The sequence below is a fragment of the Apis laboriosa genome, unplaced genomic scaffold, assembly GCF_014066325.1.
Source record: "Apis laboriosa isolate Shangri-la unplaced genomic scaffold, ASM1406632v1 scaffold18_cov149, whole genome shotgun sequence".
In the NCBI taxonomy this organism is placed as follows: Eukaryota; Metazoa; Arthropoda; class Insecta; order Hymenoptera; family Apidae; genus Apis; species Apis laboriosa.
This window is the reverse complement of record NW_025222233.1, coordinates 2,496,398-2,517,900: the sequence shown is the minus strand read 5'-3', so window position 1 is coordinate 2,517,900 and position 21,503 is coordinate 2,496,398. Positions and strand designations below refer to the sequence as shown.

General features: G+C 34.2%; 3 protein-coding genes across 6 annotated transcripts; 1 reads left to right on the top strand and 2 right to left on the bottom strand.

Moving 5' to 3' along the window:
* Positions 1 to 1,042: 1,042 nt before the first annotated feature.
* Positions 1,043 to 13,200, bottom strand: LOC122711858 (paired box protein Pax-1-like). The gene is made up of 3 exons (XM_043930998.1): positions 12,403 to 13,200; positions 2,626 to 3,268; positions 1,043 to 2,154 (listed from the first exon to the last, which is right to left on the bottom strand). Exons 1-3 carry the CDS (start codon positions 12,419 to 12,421, stop codon positions 1,668 to 1,670), a joined length of 1,149 nt encoding a protein of 382 aa, XP_043786933.1. The 5' UTR covers positions 12,422 to 13,200; the 3' UTR covers positions 1,043 to 1,667.
* Positions 13,201 to 14,819: 1,619 nt separating this feature from the next.
* On the top strand, positions 14,820 to 16,442 carry LOC122711812 (snRNA-activating protein complex subunit 3). The gene is made up of 5 exons (XM_043930884.1): positions 14,820 to 15,115; positions 15,185 to 15,371; positions 15,430 to 15,702; positions 15,793 to 16,037; positions 16,126 to 16,442. The coding sequence occupies exons 1-5, from the start codon at positions 14,925 to 14,927 to the stop codon at positions 16,394 to 16,396; spliced, it is 1,167 nt and encodes a 388-aa protein (XP_043786819.1). The 5' UTR covers positions 14,820 to 14,924; the 3' UTR covers positions 16,397 to 16,442.
* Positions 16,412 to 19,477, bottom strand: LOC122711811 (protein O-mannosyl-transferase TMTC4-like). 4 transcript variants are annotated; one of them, XM_043930879.1, is made up of 10 exons: positions 19,241 to 19,477; positions 18,943 to 19,168; positions 18,682 to 18,865; positions 18,424 to 18,603; positions 17,875 to 18,335; positions 17,423 to 17,803; positions 17,255 to 17,362; positions 17,014 to 17,155; positions 16,829 to 16,943; positions 16,412 to 16,752 (listed from the first exon to the last, which is right to left on the bottom strand). In XM_043930879.1, exons 1-10 carry the CDS (start codon positions 19,263 to 19,265, stop codon positions 16,433 to 16,435), a joined length of 2,142 nt encoding a protein of 713 aa, XP_043786814.1. In that variant the 5' UTR covers positions 19,266 to 19,477; the 3' UTR covers positions 16,412 to 16,432. The 4 variants fall into 4 exon arrangements, with proteins under 4 accessions (XP_043786814.1, XP_043786815.1, XP_043786816.1 ...); XM_043930880.1 differs by having other exon boundaries at positions 18,424 to 18,596; positions 18,682 to 18,752; XM_043930881.1 differs by having other exon boundaries at positions 18,943 to 19,107.
* Positions 19,478 to 21,503: the final 2,026 nt, after the last annotated feature.

The window sequence follows — 21,503 nt, the reverse complement described above, 5'->3', positions numbered from 1 at the left end:
CGCCGGTCCGAAGTCGACAAAGAAAAATCGATGAAAAGACGATTGGAAATTATCTTCTTTGTTGCAAAAACTCTCGATAATAACTGTAAGATATCGTTTCAAACAATTAAACTTGGATTTTAATTTCAATTTGCACATTTGAACTCTTGAATATAAATTTAAATTGGAAACTTTGTATTTGATTTCGAATCGAAGCAATTGAATCGATCAGATATTGAAAATACGTTCAATTATTAAAACTACTTAGATTGTTCCTTTTTTTCGCGATGGTTTCTTAATGATGATTTCTCAAGTATTGCGTCGACCGTTTCTGGAGCGTCGATCAAACTGAATACATAGCTTGTGCTTCGATCGATTGGAAACTCGCGATTACACGAGCACATGGACAACTAAATCCCGATAATTTTTCAGGATTTTTCTTTACTTCTGGATCGTTGCTTCTCAAATGGACTTTCCTTTTGCTTCATGGAACTCTTAGTAATTACAAAGATCACCGCAATAGATTAACTTCAACTGAAATACAATTTATGTTATCGACTTTCCTGTTTATTCAATTAATTGTAAAAATCGTATAAATTTTTGATTCTCTATGTTATAATCTTAATAAGAAAGAAACTGAAATATATTTGAAAATTGTGCCAGAAAAGAACGAAAATGTAGAGAATAACTAAAATTATATTTTTGAATTATTCATCGTACCAATTGAATCACGAGCTAGGAAATATATTAATGTTGAAAAAATTTTAATCAATTATAGTGATGGCCGCGCAAAAATGAGATTTGTACATTTATTGTACATTGTTTATTCTGTATTATGGTTTAACAAACTTAATTTATATAATTCTTACCTTATGATTACCTGTTTGTCGTCTCTTTGAGGTTCTCATCCTTGATCTCGAAGAATTTGAACGACGATGGTAAAAAGAAACATAATTTTGTTGTTTAACTTGGAGGAAAATATATATATTTCCCAATGACAAAAATTGCATTTCATAAAAAAAAGCATAGCAGAAGATTATAGTTGTCCTACATCGCGATACGATTGTACAAATTTATCAATTAAATAACATCGATAACGTCCCGCCGAATCGTCAGAGAACTTTTTAACGTTTTTCGATCTCGCTTGGCTGGGAATCAATAATTCTTTCTTCAACGATTATTATATCATTAAATATATACGCAAAGATCGAACAAACATACAAAAAAGAAAAACGAGCTAAAGGACTATTCCTTAAAATGATTCCTAAAAAAAGGTGTTCGACGTAACGTGCATATTCTTTGAAAAAGTTTCAACAATCTCGATTATCTTCTCTCACAGTCCGTTACAAATACATAACAAAACAGTAGAAATTGCTTTTCTTTATGGCACTCGAGAAAAGGCACTCTTGGCAAAATGACGATAAAAATATATAATACTGGTGAGATGTATCGTTTTCGCCAGCTACACATCCCATATTTATTTCATATTTTTCTCTATTTCGTCTTTAATCTCACAATCACTCGATAATTTCGATCTTTCTTTTTCTTAATTACATATTGATTACAAATTTAACCGATATACTCGTATTCAATTGTACGTGCAACCACTCTATTCCACAATCCAACGATATTTTAGTCTTTTCACTCGCGCTTCATCATTCTAACTATATAATTTCATTCGAATAATTTTAATTACAAGGACTAGCCGGTTGACTGTTGGTCGCTGATGATTGCATCATGATCGACTGTACGGTGAGAACCGGTGACGTGGTCGCCACCGGCGTCACGCTGTCCGAATGATGATGATGATGATGATGGTACAGAGCCGACGCGTAATACTGCTGATGATGGTGATGATGGTGATGCGGATGATGGTAGCCGCTGGTCTCCTCGTTGTTATTGTTGCTGGCAGCGTTGTCGTTGCTCTGATGATGATGATGATGATGGTGGTGGCCGTGGTGATGATTATTGTTAATGGTCGCGCACAGCGGAGAAGTCGGCGAGGGGGATGATTGGGAATTGGTCAAGTTGCAACCAGTGGCCAAAATGTCGTGAACCGTGTGAGGACTGGGCCACTGTAAACCGGCGGAAGTGGCAGTCTGATGGCCGATACTGGCGTGAATCGTGGTCGGAGACGATGGTGACAGCTTACCAGGCGTCGTCGGCCCAACTGGAAACGCACCGGTACCAAATTGGTAGGGAGAGGTTCGTTCGAATTCGATTATTCAGTGCTCGTATCAGGATGGAAGAAAGAGACGCGACTGTTGCCTGATATCCCGCGAGCTTGCTGCTAGAACTGAACGCACACTTCAAGTTGCACCGTGGTGGAGAACGAGTTCTTGTTCTTTTTGGGCGGGTCTCGTTTTGCGTTTCCTCTCTGTCGTTCCGAGAGAGAGAGAAAGAGAGAGAGAGAGAGACACGAGCAGAGAGGAGGTGTACATCTACTGTTCTTCCACCAATGTGTCACGTACCGTGTTCGTGGTAGGTTGGCGTTTCGAGCAAGAACTTTCTGAATACTAATCACAAATGATAGAATCGACAATTAATAGATTCTCTCTGAAAATGATTTTCTTCGATGTGAAAACTGTGAAAAGTTCTCGCTCGAAGAAGAAGAACAAGATTATTGAGCATTGATATTACCAACCTTGATGATGATGATGATGATGATGATGCGTTACAGCGGGTGGCGGCGTCGCGTGATAAGGCGTCGGTGGATAGGGGACGGGGCAAAGGGCGGCTCCGGCCGCGGCCGCAGCTGCGTATAAATGATGATGATGGTGATGATGCGCCGGATGATGGGGATGGTGATGGATCGCGGTCGCCGCGCCAACTTTGTTCCTCAATATCCTCGAGATGCTGCTCACCGATGGGACGTTGTACTTGTCGCACACTCCATCGGACAGTAACCGATCCCTGATCTCCCAAGCGAAGATCCCCGGATCCTTGAGCTTCAACTGCTTGATATACTGGACAACTTTGGGGGTGGTTACCCGGGGTTTGCTGCCCCCGATAGCGCCGGGCAGTATGCTGCCTGTCTCGTGGTAACGGGCCAAAATCTTGCTGACACAACCATGGCTGACTCGCAGCTGCCGCGAGATGTCGCACGGCCTGATCCCCAGCTGTGCAAGCTCCACTATTCTCAACCTGACCGCGTTCGGCAAGGGTCGGCCATTCACGAACACACCCCCTAGTTGGTTCACCTCGCCGTATTGTTGTTGCTGTTGTTGCTGATGGGGTTGCTGCTGTTGTTGCTGCTGCTGATCTGCACCGAGTTCGCTCGCGTTACTCTCTGTCCGTAAAGAACGTCGAAGGGTGGATTAGGTTTTTCGATATTAGTAGATATTAGACGTAGAATGAATTGGAACCAGTCGAAGAAGAAAAAATGGTCGGGGCTTGGGTTAGTCTTTTTTTTTATAGACGTGGTTGATTACAGCGCGACCCTCTGGGTCCATAAAACTTTTAATAAATTTCGGTCTCATTCGGTCTTTCTGTTTAGGGACACGTGACACCCTGATTTTCGATTTCGTGGTTTGCGGGACGAGAGGGAGAGAGAGAGAGGGAGAGAAAGAGAGAGAGGAAGAGAGAGAAGCAAAAAGATATTGATTTAAGAAAATTCGTCTCGTGGGGGAAAGCATAAATTTTAAGGATTAGTTGGAACGTAAAACGAGCGAGTAATCTCGCGTCGATTCGACGGGCTAGGCTACTAAATAACGCGACGATAATATACTTCGCATCGGAACTTACACCTGGCGCTAGGGTTCGTTTTAATGAGATGCAGATGTATGTCGCTTGCTCGCTCCTACTCGGTCGAGCACGGCTGTAACAACCCTTAATTAGCGAAGCAATGCCCTAGCAATTGCCTCTAACTGCGTTCCAAACCCACCTAAATTCCGTTTGCCGGTATGAAAAGACAACAAGCCGTTACGAGAATAATAAGGAGTCTATCTTTAACTCGGGAACGATGGTCGTGCCTTGTTCCGACTCACCGACCACGTTAAATTTCCATTGAAAACGAGAAAATTTACAGATACGCCTATACGAAAATAGAATTTTTCAGACAGAAAAATATCCAAAACGACTCTATACGAGATTTAACAGATCGACAAATAAAAATCCAAGAATTTGATTTTCTGTCTATCGCGCAAACAGATGGTTCGAGCATCCTTAATGCGTTAACATCTTCCAGGTCTTTTGATGTCGAGAAAAGATCGAATCCTCGTATTTCTCTTTTTTTGCATCTATTTGAAGAGGCTCGAAGTGGAAATAGAGATGGTGAACGGATATCCGTGAAGGAAGTACGAACATGTCTCCCGAGGAACGCGGCTTTCCCATCCGCGGAAGGGGGGAAATTTATGTGGCTCTCTCGTTTCTCTCCCTTCGGTTACGTCGGTTTCCATTCCCTTCCCGTCGTTTCTCCTTTCTGTTCGCGAAGCGGCAGGCCGACGTATGTACGCATTACGGAGAAGAGGAATAAATAAGAAAACCGCGGCGGAAAGGAGGGCCCTACGATGCCTCTGTGATTCCTGGAAGAAGAGTTTCGTCGCCGACGCCGCCGAGCGTAGAGACGCGTTTTTGCGCGGCCACCGGCCACCATTTTTTTCTCCGTCCCCTTTTTCGACATCCCCTCGATCTTTCTGTAATGGCGGCTTCTTGGCAGAGGCGCGAAACACGCGCCCTTTACGCCACATTTCAACCATCAACGGTGTATCGATGCGAGGAAAGCTCTTTGAAGTCGCGACGATCCAAATAATTTCGTACGTATTCTTTTTTCCCACTTTTTCTAATTATCTTATTATCCTATTGAAATATACATCCCCAAGATGGGGATGTTTCGATGTCGAGTAAATTTTGTAATTTTTTGTCATTTTGATAAATTTGATCAGTACAATTCCTTAGAATTCGAATCGTTATATTTTTTTTTTTTTTTTATTAAATTTTCACAGATAGAAGGTTTTTCAATTTGACCATCGGCGGTTTATAAATATTTTCTTAAAAATTGATCGATTGAGAACAGTAGCGGAAGAAAAGGTTTAATTGAAAGTTTCAATTGGAAGACGAACGACGAGGCAGTTTTCCAAGAATCACCCCGCTAAAAGGAGCGGGTTTTTCAGCGGATCGCCGTTTCGTGGAACGACCCCGACGTGGCCCGTTAAACTCCAACGATTTGGACTTAATGACCCGCGTTACATTAAAACTCCGTCTTTTTGCCGGCGAACCGTTCGATCGCGAAGGAGTAGCGCGGGCTCGTTAAACGGAGAGACAAGCCCCGTAGTTTATGCCTGCCTCTTGTCGGCTCTCTTATATAGATAAGTAATTAATGAGGGGATAAACCGCCTGCCTGATAGATTTATAATTACGATGAATTTCCTTACTTTCCAGGAGCATCTATCTATCTGTCGACTCGCCTTTACAAAATTATCAACACCTTGCGAATCGCGATACCGCGCATGATAAAATTGTGAAAATTTTTTACCAATTTTGTTCCAGACGATAACTCCATTTTACAAAACTCAATTATATTAAAATTATAAGATACGAAGATTAAAAATAATATTTCTACCATCGAGAATTATTTTCTCTATTGACTTCTATCGGGATAAATATCCTTTTTTCGATTTCTTTTTTTAAATATATTTCAAACCAAATATTTTTTTCTGTCCCACAGGTATTAATCTCCTCTGGTCTTAAACGACCAAACTCTAGAAATCCAATAAGAGTCGGCAATAAATTCTCAGCGATATAGGTTTCTCCCTAAGTCTCCCAACTCGTAAACCCCTCTCGATAACAGGAACGAAAACATGTTAATACTACGAGACAGATACATCCCCAGAACAATGAAAATTTCGAACAAGTTGCGGGATAAGACGAAAAGCAAGGATGTCCCGAACGGGAAAGAGATCTTCCCGGTGCGGAGCATGTGTGCGCATGCATACGCGTGCACCGTTCACCCTCCTCCTCGGTGGATACGTGTATTACACGCGTGTAAAATGACTACACGCGTCGGACCCTTTGATCTCAGCCATTCATCACCCCGTGGCGGAGAAAAAGTCTAATAATATTGCGTGCACCGCGACGTTCACGCGCGTGTACGCGCGTGAAATAGCCAGATCGCTGGTTCCACGTGACGATTCGCAAACGTATGGGTCCACTCGATCTTCCTCGATTCTCGAAAAGATACGAGAAATTCGCGCGGACGGGAAGAAGAAGAGGGATGAAAAGGGAAAGAAAGAAAATGGAACGACGAGAATTTCGAGCGAATTTCAACGAGACCCACTGTCCCTAGCTTGACATACGAATTTATCACAATAGCGGATTATATTAGAGAAACGATGGAAGTCGAATACGCGATCGAAATTGATAATGCGAAAAACTAAACGATAATCGTCCAACCGTAACCGTATATATAATATTTTGCGACAGTTGCGACAGTGTTCGCCCGACTGAACGATCAATTTATCAAAAATGGCGCGGACGAAAGATACATTATATGCGAGCATAATCTGTTCTTCAGTTCACGCGTAAATACCAGTTGATTCGTCGCGTTCAATTTATATCAATTTATAAGAACGGTTGCGAGGGAGCGTGTTATTCGCGTAAACGGTCCTCCAATTATTTTTCGGTGACATTTCATGTTCCTTCTTCATCAAGGGATTAAGAAGAAGACGATAAAAAGCAGGGAACCGTGGCGGAGGGAGGGGAAGCATCGGCTAATTTGGTAGCTGGAAATTTGCGAAAACGATACCGGGGAGGCGGAACAAATTGTCGAGGATAAAAGGACGAGCAAAAATTGCCCCCGTTGGTATAAGTAGAAAAGTTGAACGGCGAACGCGCGAGTCCGTGATGTGGGCGTATACCGGACGAGTGATGGATGTCAGTGTCACCCTCGAAAACACGTGTTCCGCTTACATAGATGCCCGAAACGCGACTAGTGTTTGTCTACCATTCTCACTCGCTAATTATCGACCCCTGTGCTGCCTCCCTTTGTCGGCCTCCGGCTCCGCTTTTATAGAAACGGATCTTTTCGTTTAATTTCCTCGGTGGTTCTCCCGGCCGGGAGCACATGTCACTGATTAGTCCGCCCCAACGCCGGAGATTAAAGCTCCTTAATTTTCCAGCGCGAACGTGGAACAAGTTGAAACGATTCGGAGCACGATCTCTGCCACGAAATACACGCGATCCGTGCAACGTTCGGTAAATTAAATCAACGAAATGGTGGTTGACGAGATGGACTCGCGTAGCCGGTTTCGATTCGCGAAATTGTATCGTGGAATGAAAATTATCTCGAATCGTAGCGTATACGAATATCTTGGTATATTATAGTCGAAATACCAAGTGAACGCACAAGATTTAGATTTATAACACGTGTAAATGTTATATCCTGAGGACGTTTAAAATAGTCCTGTCATGTTTCATCATTATTTCCAGCGGCTTCATAACCTGGGTACTGGCCAAACGATGTCAAGACGAAAAGAATCTCAATAATTTGAATTAAGTTAATCTAGAAGCTGGCAGTCTTAATCGAATTGTTTATCGCGCTCTATCCGAGAGACGGAGACACGCATGAAGTTGTTACAGTGCAAATATAGTAGTAAATCATGCCGCGTTATCGCGAGCGGTAAATTGACTCACGAAATATATTTTTCGCGAACTCTTGGGGAAAAAATTATCATAGACATCGAAAGAATTTTCGAAATTTTTTCTTAGATTACCACATCTATTTATAAGCGTGAAATTTATGCAACCCGATGCAGTAGGAAATTAATTATACGTTAATCGCGGTATTTTTCACGATAACCGTTTGACCCCATCGAACATAGTTTCATCATAGCTCCTCGGATTTCTAGACGCGTATGTTGAGCAACTCAATTAAGATGATTTTCAATCGAATCCTTCTGTTTGCAATAAAACGTGATACCTATAATTAATTTTTTGGAAAAATCGAGTCATAGCTTCGTCAAAGCGATGCTTCTTTGTTGGTTTATGCTCCTCGTAAATGTCCACCCCTTTTGAGCTTAAGTTACCAGCCCATAGTTGACTACTCTGATCGTTTAACGAGCGATTCGAAACACGATCTTTTAAATAAACGAATCCACTCGTAACTCGTTCCTTATTCGTGATATAAATTATTTATTTATTAGAATAGACGCTAGAAAAAAAAAATCGGATCTACAATTTCCCGCGCGAATTTTCCAATTCCTTTCCCTCGCAGAGACTGTACCTTTCTTCGTGCAACCTAAAATACACCCGTGCAAAATTTATCTCGCACACGCGTGTGCGTGAGCCCGTCTCACATCTGGAATACGCGATGACAGTGGGACCGAAATATATTCGATCGACGAACAAAAAACGCGCCCCGTCGAAATTTACGTTCCCTTTTTTCCCTTAGATCTTTTAACCGTGACTTGATATTTCTTAATAATAACTCGAACATTATTCAATATTGCTTTGGGAATAATTAATAAAAATAAGAATCACCTCTTTTTTGGATTTATTAAAAATAAAATTTCTCCTTTCTGGAATTAATATTAACATTCCTTCCCCAATATATCCCTCAACAATGTCTATTCAAACACGGAAAAACAGGATCGAGAGAGTTAAGATCCCCTAGAGAAGAGCGCTAAGATGAATACCGAAGTAAACGAACGGCAAGCCATAATTGAAAGCATCTTCTGTGCCGAGACGAAAATTGCTACTCGACTCTGAAGCGTTATAGAGTCGCGACAAGTTTTTGGGATGGGCTATTAGAAGAATCTCCTGTGGCGGTCCGCCAGGATTTTGAATCACGAGACGGGTATGCAAAACTTCACGTCCAAATCGTGCAAGTAATAACTTGTCAACGATACATCGTTTCGCCTTACGATCGTTGTTTGTGAATGACTATATGCCGCATCTAATAGTCCATATGATACGTTCCATCTTGCCATACCCAAATCGCTCTGCAATTATATTTTCATACGTGTATCAATGCTCGAAGATGAACATAATACTTTTGCATCCTTTTATTTTCTTTTTTATTTTCTTCTTCATTCATTCTTCGTATTTCCTGAATTCCCTTCAGAAATTTCTTACCGATCTTTCGTGATAATAGTTGTTCGGTCAATGTTGTACAGCTTCCAAAAATATGAGGCCGATAAAGGCGCATCGAAATGTTGCTTAACAGAACTATAAAAAATTATTATCGTTTCTTACGTTTCTGGTAATCTACTTGTTACGTACCTCGCGATATCGTGTCAAATTGCTTAAATTAGCTTTCACGTTCTCTAGGAATTAAGATAAAGATAATTTTAATATTTTCAGATAATCGCTGTATTTAATATTGTTAATTGATAATTGTTTTACATTTACTTCTAAAAAAAAAATAATAAGTAAATAAAATGTTCCAGTATTTTATTCGATAAAGTGAAAAATACTCGATAATTGTTATACCTAATTATTTTACGTTTACGCAAAGAAATAAAACGTTTCATTATTTTACCCCATAAAATGAAAAAGTTCAAAGTGTTTAGAAGATTTTCAAAGAATTTTCGAATCTCCACAGAGGACCGAAGTCGTTGGAAACAACTTCCCTGAGAGGAAGTCGCAAACAAACGATCCCTAGGTAGCTCTCGAAAGAACTCCAGAAGCTAGTACAACTATTTGAACAATCCTCTGTCAACTGGACCCTTTAAAAGCTAGTTTCCTTGTTTAACTAGAACAAACGGTACTAATTGAACGCTAATGAATCTGTAACTGCATGTTTCCTGACAATGTCAATAATTTCGAAGACTTCGCCTGAATCTTTCCACTCTAGATACAATCTGGTTTTCCATTTAAAACTTCAAAGGCAAAAAGCATTATTTTATTATCCAAATCATTTCATCATCTGTAGTAGCAAATTATTATAATCATTATAATCACTAGCTAATTAAAACAAATGACATTTCACAATTAATTTCATAAATTTCATAAATCGTTTTATTATTTCATTTATCTGCGTACGAAACATTTGCCCATTTCATCAATATTCATTATTATCTATTATCATATGTACTATCAATTATCCATCTATTAATCGGTTTACCGTGTAAGGTATCCAAATTCTTTTCAACTTATACGTTTAATAATTAAACATCATCCAACTTATTAATCGGTTAATTATTCCCCGATAACACGGTATACATTACACAGTATGCATTGTTAAACACGATTGATGAATTTCAACATTGTCTGCACGATAGCTTTGCGAAGTAGCTCGCAATCGTGCAAAATAACAAAGAACCGTTTAATCGTTCTTTACGAATGCGTCGTGACAAATTTTTATTGTCCATCCTATCTCCACCCACGTATATACTCGATTTAAAGAAATACTCTCGGGTATTATCTATGGAATATGTTTCCAATGTATCGCGTTACATATCGAGGTCTTGAACCGTACATGCGGCTATTGGTGCGGGTGTATTGGTGTCAATGACTTCAGAGACTGTCAACGTCATTGGAGAAAAAACCAGAGCCCGATAAACACTGGCGTTTTAAATCACGGACACCACCTCGGTTTCCATCGTTTTTCTTTGCGATTATTCCCTGCGAAAATTCATCGATTTTCTCTGACCATATGATTCATAACGTGTTTCATCGTTAATTTTAACTCGTTCAATGATATCCAACGTAGTAAATAAAATTTAAATTTCAATTGATTCATTTTACAATCGAAAAAATAGATTTTTTTCGAATAATAGCGAGGCCATAAGATAAATAATTTTACGAGATTTTTAAATTATTTGTTTAACGGATACGAGATATTACATGTCTACTGTGGAAAATTGTTGCAAGGGTAATGTTAAATCTAGGTCATCGGTAATGTTTTACGCGTCACAATAAACGTGGAACGTCGAGATTTATTATCCTACATTACCGAAATATAGGTCATTATGCGCTCTCTTCATTATCATTGATTGAATGTGTCACTTTCCGATTATCGTTTTTATTCTTCCAATCAACAATGTTCTAATTTATATAATAGAACATTTCGAAATACACGCACTTTCCTTTTTGTTCAAAAAAATTTCCTAAAGATAAGAAAAGGGTTAATCGAGGAAAAGTTAGGAAGGAGTCATGATAACATATATCATATCAAATTCTCTCCGTATTTCCAAACATCGTGGCAACAGAAATACGCAGTTGGCTGGAGGTTCACCGGTATCTGATGGCACAGATTATGCTCCTCCCGAGAAGCGTCTGCGAAACAGTCTCGTTAGAACGGTCCACTTCGATATTCGTCAAGCCAGAAAACGTTGCTGACATAATTATTAAACGGCCAGCCTTGTATACGGTTGCTACGACTGGTCGAGAGTTTCAGAAGGCGAGAAAAAAGAAGATCGAAAGCAGGGCGATAAGGAACCGAGGAGGGCATCCGGGACCCAGCAAGGTCAAAGGTTGCTGGAGAAATGAGTACAGTAAAACACTTTCTATGAATGGAACGATTCGTAACCGTTTATATCACGCGAATTATTCCATTATTTTGTCAATGTTTCTTTCAATTGTTTGCGCTTAAAATGATCTATTTGATATATAATTCACACGATTAAATGCTCGAAATATTTTGTTCGATAATAATATGGACGTCATTTGTCGATAAAAGACAAAATTGATAAAAGAGATTTAGCTAATAACGATTATAAACGAAAGATTCGAAGGGCACGAATGCTTGCACGATGGTTTAGGTGAAGCTCGTATTGGTAGTTAGATTGCGGCAACCTATTTCACTATCATCCGCGATTTGCGCGAAATTAATAAATGGCGAGCGACGGCGCCACATCAAGATACAACCAAACGCCACGTCTCATTTAATTATAAATTCAATTAGGTCGAAGTTGATTGACATGTCCACACACGTCGCGCACCATCGAGACTCGATCTATCATCTCGCACAACGAACAATTCGAGAAGAACGAGAAAATCTAAAAGACGAAAAAAAATTTATGTCGTCGACATAAGAAGAAGAAAATTGCAAGAAAATTGCATGTACATATATACATAGTAGCCCGTATTAATTATTTTTTCAAGATTTTATTGTAAATAAGACGAGAGATTTGTATGATTAACGTGACATTAATTTCAATTATCGATACATGAAAAAAGGAAATATTAAGATTGATAAAAGAATTCTATTGCATTTATTGTGTATTATTCTATATAATAATATATAATATTAACATAACAAATAGAATATAATAATGTTATATGTAGTAAATTTATGAAGTTTTTAGACACGTGTTCAATCCTGATTTATATTAGTCTCCTAGTTTTTTTTTTTTGATATATCATTCAACAATTCTTCTTCGACTGTTTCAACAACAATAAACGAAAAATAAATTATCAAAGAAGATGAAAGAATTTAGATTATATAGCTATAACTTCATTATTATGATGTATACGATTTCTCACCTAACACGATGGGATCCATCAGGAAGAGCAGCCTTGCATCCGTCGGCTACATGCAACGCGGTTCCTCCAGTTCTTCTGCAAACTTTACTCCGTTCAATTTTTCTTTATTTTACTTAGCCTATCTAAATTAATTTCTTGATTTATTTGTTGTCTTTCGATTTATCGATCTTAGAAATATCTTTCAATGTTTATCAAATAACCTTATCTCATCTGCACTCTGTTCACCATACACCACCGTGTTCTTTCAATTACTAGCATCTCTTTTCGTTTCACATTTTTGATTGTACATACATGTAACGTAACATTCCGCCATTCATTTTATAAGATTTTTCGATACTGGACATACGTATCGAATGGAAATGAAATATTAATTCAATTGGAGAAACATCAATAAGTCACTTAGCACAGCTGCAATGAGCGGAAAAATAATCGACCATCCACAGTGCTTCATTCATGCAAAAAAGGCGCGTGAGCCAGGTAAAAGATGGAGAACACTAGAAGATCGAATGGTAGCGAGCATGAAGAACTTAAACGTTCCACGCCGCCTTCCTTCGTCGTCCTTCATTCACGCGCACTGAAGAGAGACACTGAAGGCGTTCTCGCGGCTGTCGAGGGAAAAACGCGACAATTTAGCGCAACAGTAAATAATCTGGTGCAACGGCGTGCAGGGTACCGTGTCCGTATCCACTCACGTTCTATAAAAAAAGAAATGAGAAAAGAAAAAGGAAACGTAGACCTGAACAAGAAAGAAAAAGAAAGAATGAGTCGCAGCTAGACGAGACGAAAAAAGAAGCACGGACACGGTCAATGGTGCGCGGCTCGCCCTTCGCTGCCTCACTGACTGGGGCGACAGATTTACCAGAGCAGAAATAAGAAATCTCCTCTCCGACTAGTAGCGTAGCCTTTAGAACTTGGACCCCCGTCTGCTTCATGTATATGTTGTCTTACTATATGTGCATATGTTACATACACGAATTAATGCAGAATGCGTATCTCATGGTCGAATGCGTGTGCGTGAAAAGACGCACCCACCTACTACTTGTTTTAAGCAAGCATGATCGTGCATACGTTCACTCGTTGCAACGAGAGTGAATAGGAAAGAAGTGAAGATTATAGACGAATAAGCAAGATAGAAGGCAGAGAAACGTTTGAATCTGAGAAAAGAAGATTAAAAGAGGATAGATAGTAAAAATGAAAGAGAAATATATAAGAAGATATGAAAAGAAAAGGGATGAAAGATGAGAGGGCTGCAAGTGGTCGGTCGACCAATCGGTGGCCGCTCACACTAAAGCTTCGCGCATACTTCTGCGCATCCGTGTGATCGAATATCGAGTACTTTCGTGTAGTTACACTCTTTTACTGTTGTGTATGTGCGAGTACTCTGGTGCGCACGCTCGACCAAACACGGTCAACAATCACGATGGAACTAGGAGGGAAAGTTAGCCACGCTTAAGAGGCGGAGTCACATTCACACGGACCATTGGCGAAAGCAGTGCACCGTGAGCAAGTCTGGTTTACGCCTCTTCATTGTATACTCTTGTGTCAAGCGTTTATTATCTTATTCTATTTTCCATGTATAGACTCGACATACTTATTTACATACACATACTCTTTTGACCATGTTATATTCCTTTCTACTCATGAATTATAGAATCTTTTTTAATTAGATTGTCAATAGAATCGTAATGATGATGAGACTAAAATTAAAATATACTCTTAAAATATAATAACTTTATTTATTCGTATCATAAATTTCTAACATTAAAATTATAATTTTCGTAATCTATATATCAAATGATATTAGAAGATATAAAAAAAGTATCAAAAAAAAATAATTTGGTAAAATAAATTCTAATTCAAAAATCTCTGTGAATAATATTTACTGTTCTATTTTATATTGTAGTGACATCTATACTTGGTTTAATGAAACATGTTCTTCTATATCGAAAGTTACGATATATCGATTGTATATACGTTCTTTAAACTATGAAAATTTGGTTGTCTTTAGTCCTAAGAGAATCAATCGAAGAGGAGGATTTGTTTAAGGTTAAAAAATTTAAAAGAAAAAAAAAATTAAAATCAAATGTATTTAAATATAAATATCTTATAGTAATATAATTCATTAATAAATATTAGTTAAAATACTAAATTATTTCAACAAAAAAATATAATAATGTAATAATATAATATTATAAATATTGAGATTAATAAGATATTGTTCTTGTAAAATATAATTCAAACATAATTTAAACATTAAAAAGAATAGTGAAATTCTTAAGTTCATTTTATATATTATTAATATAATTAATTTGAGTAAAAAATTTTATTAATAAAATGCATGAAAATATATATTTTGCAATGCAAATGTAATTTGGACAAACTGAAAAGTAATGTTTATTTTTCTTTGATATTATATATGTCATTTTTTAATAATGATTTTAGATAATTTTATATAACTTCTAATAAATATATTAGAAAAGAATTATATATTAAGAAAAAAGATATCTTTTTAATTTATTATAATGGATGACGTATATAGACTTTATAATAAGACTGCATCACCAAAAGTGGATATAAAAGAATATTTTGATAATTATAAAAAACTAGTAGCTGATTATTTTATATCCATGAAAAAAGATAAAGATAATTTTATGTCAATGATGGGAGTTGAACTTGCAGAAGAAGAATTATCTATGTTAACAAATTATTGCAGGTTCCTTATCAATTTTAAATTTTAATTTTTTTAAATCATTCTGTAATAATATTAAAAATTTATTTTTAGCATTGATAATTTAACAGTGGAAGGAGAAGCTCCAAAATTAGCCAATATTAGAAAAATGAGGAAAAAAGATATATTTGATGCTCAAGAACCAGAAGATGTAGATTTACAAACAATTCAAAAACTAAGACAAAGATTAAAACAACAAACTAAACGACTTCAATATAAATACCAAAGTGAATTATTCATAGTAAGTATTTAATTTAAAATGAAAAGAATATATATCATATATAATTTTTATTTTTTAGAATCATACCAAAAAGGAAGGAACATATGAGACATATGCTGTTCCTGGCCAAGATATTCTTGTTTTTGTTAGAATCTATCATCCTTTTGCACAAAAAGCAAGAAATGCACCAAGAAAAGAATGTGGATCATTACGTCGATTAAATAATGTTATAGCTGTTTTAGGCTCTCAAACACTTGCTCAATTAAGAGATAAAATATCTTGCATTGCTGATTATAGTATCTCTAAAGAATGTAGTGAGAATTTGGACAATGCAGTAGGACCTATGGCAAAAGTAACTTATTTTGTTTAATACATTATACAATGTTTAATATATTAATTGTTTCTATATATTTGTAATTTAAAATACTTTTTATTATATTAGGAGTATTACAAATCAGGATTCTTTTTTATCGAAGACACTTTTTATAATGATATGAGATGTTCAACAAATATTGATTATAGTGCAGTAATTATTGATTGGGCACAAAGAAGGCCAAGATTAGGACCTTTCAAAGTTGCTACAATGGAAGATTGTAGAATAGATTCATTATGTTTAAGATTTGGTTTTCCATGGCTGTACAAGCATCAAGGTGGTTGTGAACATTTAATTGTGTTTAGTGATGCTAGGTAATTTAAATGCATTATATATAAACTATTTTTTTTTTTTTAATAAAATTACTTATTTTTACCTTTTTTTTATGTAATCATGTTATAGATTGATTAACTGCAATGATGAATTAGCAATATCTGCATATCCACAAATAGTCAGATTAAGACCTATGTCTTCCAAATTTTGCATGATATGTGGTGTATATAATGCACAATGGATTACTATGAAACATGAAAGAATACCACATAATCCTTGTTATTTCTGTGATAGCTGTTTTAAATCTTACAATTATATTGATGGTAAAAAAGTAGGGAATTTCGAAGCATATGCATATCCACGGAATATTGAAGCCGTAAAAGGAAAAATAGATATATAAATGTACCAAATTCTATTTTTTATATTAAAAAATAAGTTACTTTATTGAAGATTTCAAAGAGTATAATTTTCTCAAATTTTCATTTGCACTATTTAGTTTTGGTTTAATTTCTAATGCTCTTTTGTACATATTTTCTGCTTCATCAAATTTATTCCATCTGTGATACAATACACCTAGATTCGTATAAAACATTGCATCTTTAGGATTTCTTGATATTGCATTTTTAAAATATATTTCAGCCTCTACAAAATTTCCTACTTTTCCTAATATATTTGCAATATTAAAATAAATAGATGCGTCATTTGGTAAATATTGTAAAGCTTGATTTGCTATTTTAAGTGCATCTTCACGCATACCTATAAAAAGATATTTATTTATATATAAAATATGTATAAAATATATAATATCGCGATAGAAACAATTTTTTAATACCTAAATCATCAAGAAGTAATATCATATTGGTCCATGCTCTCTTATGTGTATTTCTTTGCTTAATAGCAGAATCCCAAGCTTTTAATGCTTTATCATAATCTTTTTGTTCTAAATACTATAAATATATTCATTTAGAAATTATGTACATTTTTTTTTTAAGTTCAAATTATCCTTTTATTACTAACCAGCACACCCAAATTATAAAGACAATCAGGATATTTGTTTCTATGAGTCAAAGCAGTTAAATAACTTTTTTCCGATTCTTCATATTTTTTTAATGCCGACAAAACAATGCCTAAGTTCATCCAAGCAGTGGCAAAATCTTCCCTAAAATTTACAACTTGTAATTCTAAGTAGAAAAATTTTGATAGAATTAAAATTTTTCATCACTTAGTATTTTAAATAATTAAATACAATTAGACTTACTGTAATTCAATAGCTTTTTTAAACAATATCTCTGCTTCTAAATATTTTTCTTGATCTTTAAGTAAATTTCCAAGATTGTTCATAGCTTGAGCATATGTAGGATTTAATCTATTTAATAAATATAAAAATCATTATTTTGCTCTAGATTTTATTTTTATAAAATCTTACCTTAAAGCTTCCTGATATTCATATTGTGCTAATGTAGAGTTTCCAGCATCAGCAGCATTTTTTGCAATATTATAATGTACTTTTGCATTTAATGGACATACACTTAATGCTGATTGAAATAATGTGGTTTCAGTTCTCCATTGGTCACTTCTTATCCATGATTTCACAAAAAATAATGAAATTAAAGTTATATATGCTAATAGTAAATATTGCATAGGAATATGATTGCAAAGTTTTTGTAATCCTATAATAAGTAAAAGACAATAACCAGCAGAAGGAATGTATAATGTTCTTTCTGCTAAAACGAAACCAACATTAAAAAAAATATTACTAGCTGGTAGAAATGGAATAACAAGCATTGTCAGTCCCATAATTAAACATCTGTAATACAAAAAGCGATAATTTTCTTACATTACTTTATCATTTCATAAATTTATGAAATATATAATTACCTTAAAAATTTGTCTTGATAAGAACTAAAACTATATATGAACATTGCACTAAGTATTAGCCAGAATAAAAGAACAAAAATTATTCTTTTATCATTAGAATTAATTAAAGGTACACAGCCCATTGACCAATCAAAACACAGCCATTCAGGACATATTAGTAACCATATATTCAAACAATAAATATAACTATAATTTAACATTCGTAGAAATATATTGGGCATAAATGATGCTGGATTATCTACAGGTTGAAAAATTGGGGCTTTAAATCCCATTATACTGAATCTTAAGATTATAAGTATTAAACCAGATGTAAAAAGTATAAAAAGTCTAATTAGCAATTTCTGCTTTTGTTTAATAAAAGTTTTTACTTGCTCATAAGAAGGTTTTGATACTAAGAATAAAATTATATTATATGGAAATATTTTGTTCACTATTATAATATCATATACACAACAAATTCCCTAAAAAAAAAAAAAGAAAAATATACAATTATATATATATAATTAATAATACATTTTCATATTTATTAAAAGAAAAATTATTTTATACCATTGCGGTAATTCCTGTTTCTTTGCACAACATTGCAATTGCAATAAATATGATACAATTAAACATACTGAGCCATCTGTATAATAATCTTCTTGCATAGATTGAATAATAATAACATATAATAGATATCCACATAAATATAGCACATAATAATTCTGCCCGGCCTACAATACCTGAAACCTATGTATTTATTTGAATTAAAGGAATAAAAGTGATTTTTTTCTTTAAAAATAAATGAATGCAATTAAAATTACATACAGCTTCTGTGTGCACTGGATGAACAGCAAACAATGCAGTAGCATAAAATGCAGTTCTTTTTTCTTTTGAGTCTAAAAGTATATTAAATACTGGTAACAATAACATGGAAACAATAGCATGAAGTATTATATTTACTATATGAAAATCTTGAGCTATCATACTTTCACGAAGCCAAAAATGTAATCTACAAATAATTTGTTTAAAAGGAAAAGAATATTTAAACATATTTTTTTTCTATCTAAAAAAAAAAAAGAAAATTACCTAAAAGATAAAATTGTAAATGGTCTATATGATTTATGACTTTGTTTATGGGTCAGTTTTGTACCCCAAAAATCGTTTTTAAATATATCTATTAAAGGAGTAGTTTGTATATCTTCATTATGTACAATAGCTTCAGAATCATCAAATACAAATTTACCATTGTAACTATTAATAAAACATAGAGATAATACAGCAATTATAATTAAGGAAAATAATGATGAAACTTCTGTAATAAAAATATTATTAATGATAATTAATATATAAGTAAATATGATATTATAAGAATATTTTAATTCACCTGGTAATTTCGTTTTTAATAACATTTTTTTATCCAATCACAGAATGTATGTAATTTTTTATATATATATATTTTATACAATATAATTTTTTTGTCATGAATGAAATATAAGCACAATTGTAATATAGTTGTAATATAGTTACATTGAATTTTTAAATTTAGAAAAAAGCATTAAAGTTGTTGAATATTTTTTTATATGATTTTATAGATTTTGATTTGCAATTTCAAATAATTAAAGTTTATTTTAATTGTTGAAATTCAGTAACTCGAAAATTATTTCACATTTTAAAATTAAGTTATAATTATTATTTTTTAATTTTAGGAAACTGAAAAAAATATAGTATCTGCGCCGATATTATCATCTTGATGTACGTTATAATATTAGATGAGATATTCTGTATAAAACAAATGTATATAAAAAATACATATGAAAATAAAATATATATATAAAATATGTATATGATATATAAAAACACAAAGAACAGAGAAGGACAGAGATAGAGTAAAAATATGAAAATCAGCGCCATCTCTAGAGTGCCGCAAATTAAACACAAATTAAACAAAGAAAGAAAATATTAAGAGAAGGATAGAGAGATTAGAACTTAACCACTAGTGCCATCTTTTCGAAAAATGTTCAAGCTTGTCATATTATTATCGACAGGAAAAATAAATGTGTTTTTAACAAGTGGCGCCATCTTTTTGAGAACTTTGAAACTTTATCGCTTGGTATGCATAAAGAGTTTCAACATTTTTTAAAGAGATGGCGCCACTAATCAAAGACTATTAAGAAGTTTACTTTATTATCAGTAATAATGTATGACAAGCTTGGGCATTTCTCGAAGAGATGGCGTTACTCATATTGTTATCGACAGTAAAATAAACGTGTTTTTAACTAATGGCGCCATCTCTTAAAGAAATTTTGAAACTTTATTGTTGATATGTACAAAGAGTTTTAACGTTTTTTAAATAGATGGCGCCACTAACTAAAGACTAAAAAAAGAAGTTTACTTTATTATCAGTAATAATAGTGCAACAAGTTTGAGCACTTTTCGAAGAGATGGCACAACCGGTCAAATCCTAATCTTTCTATCCTTCTCTTCATATCTTCTTTCCTTGTTTATATTGTGTTTAATCTGCGGCACTCTAGAGATGGCGCTGATTTCCACATTTTTACACTATCTCTATCCTTCTCTAAATATTTATTCTCTTTGTCTATCTCTATCCTTCTCCCAATATTTATTCTCTTTGTCTATGTTTGCTCTGCAGTTTACATGTTCAAGAAATAATTCTGATATCTGATTAATTTTATCTTTATTGCTTGAACTATTGATTAAAAATTACAAATTAATAAAGTTTATTGAATCCAATTTTTATATATCGTACGTATATACATTTCATATATATTCATTTTTTTTATATTTAAATGTCATATATATATTTTTTATATACATATTTATACATCATGGATAGTATATATTATTTTACATATAAATATTTTTATATGTATATTTTATATGTATTTTTATATGTATATAAATATTTTTATTTAAATTTCACATTAGTACTTCTATTTTATTTATAACAAAAATTATACTGTATAATTTATAAATATAATAATTTATATTCTTTGATTGAATAATTTAAGTCAAAAATGTTATTAAAAAGGAAAGAAAATAAAAACTCTATTCAAGATAATTTTTACCATTCATTTTTATTAACTTGCAAAATTACCTTAATTGTCTACTCATGCACAGATAAAATATATAAATAAAAATGTAGGGTAAATAGTAACGTGAGTCTAATTATCGAGACTGTCTAAGCTCGCGTTTGCGAAATTAAACCATAAATTCGATTTTTTCATGAAAAAAAAGGATATATATAATAATCGTTCCTTTTTCTTTCTCCGAAAAAAATACGAAATCATGGAGAGACGGCGCTCGATTTAAGAAATCACGTAACAGATTTCTAGAACAGTGATAAACCTATCATAAATATAACAATCGAAAACATGGCCAAATGCAATGACGAATAATAACATAATCAGACGTCTCTCTCGTCTAATTTTCATTCAATAGAAATTCGATGCGCATTACATTGTCACAACGAAATTTTACCAAGTGATATGCACATATATATACATATACATATATGTATATATATATATATTAAAAAAATTATAAGCTATATAAAAGATATATAGTGTAAGTGTTAATAGTTACATCTTTGGACAGTCAACAAAAGCGATCACTCGCGAAAAAACCAT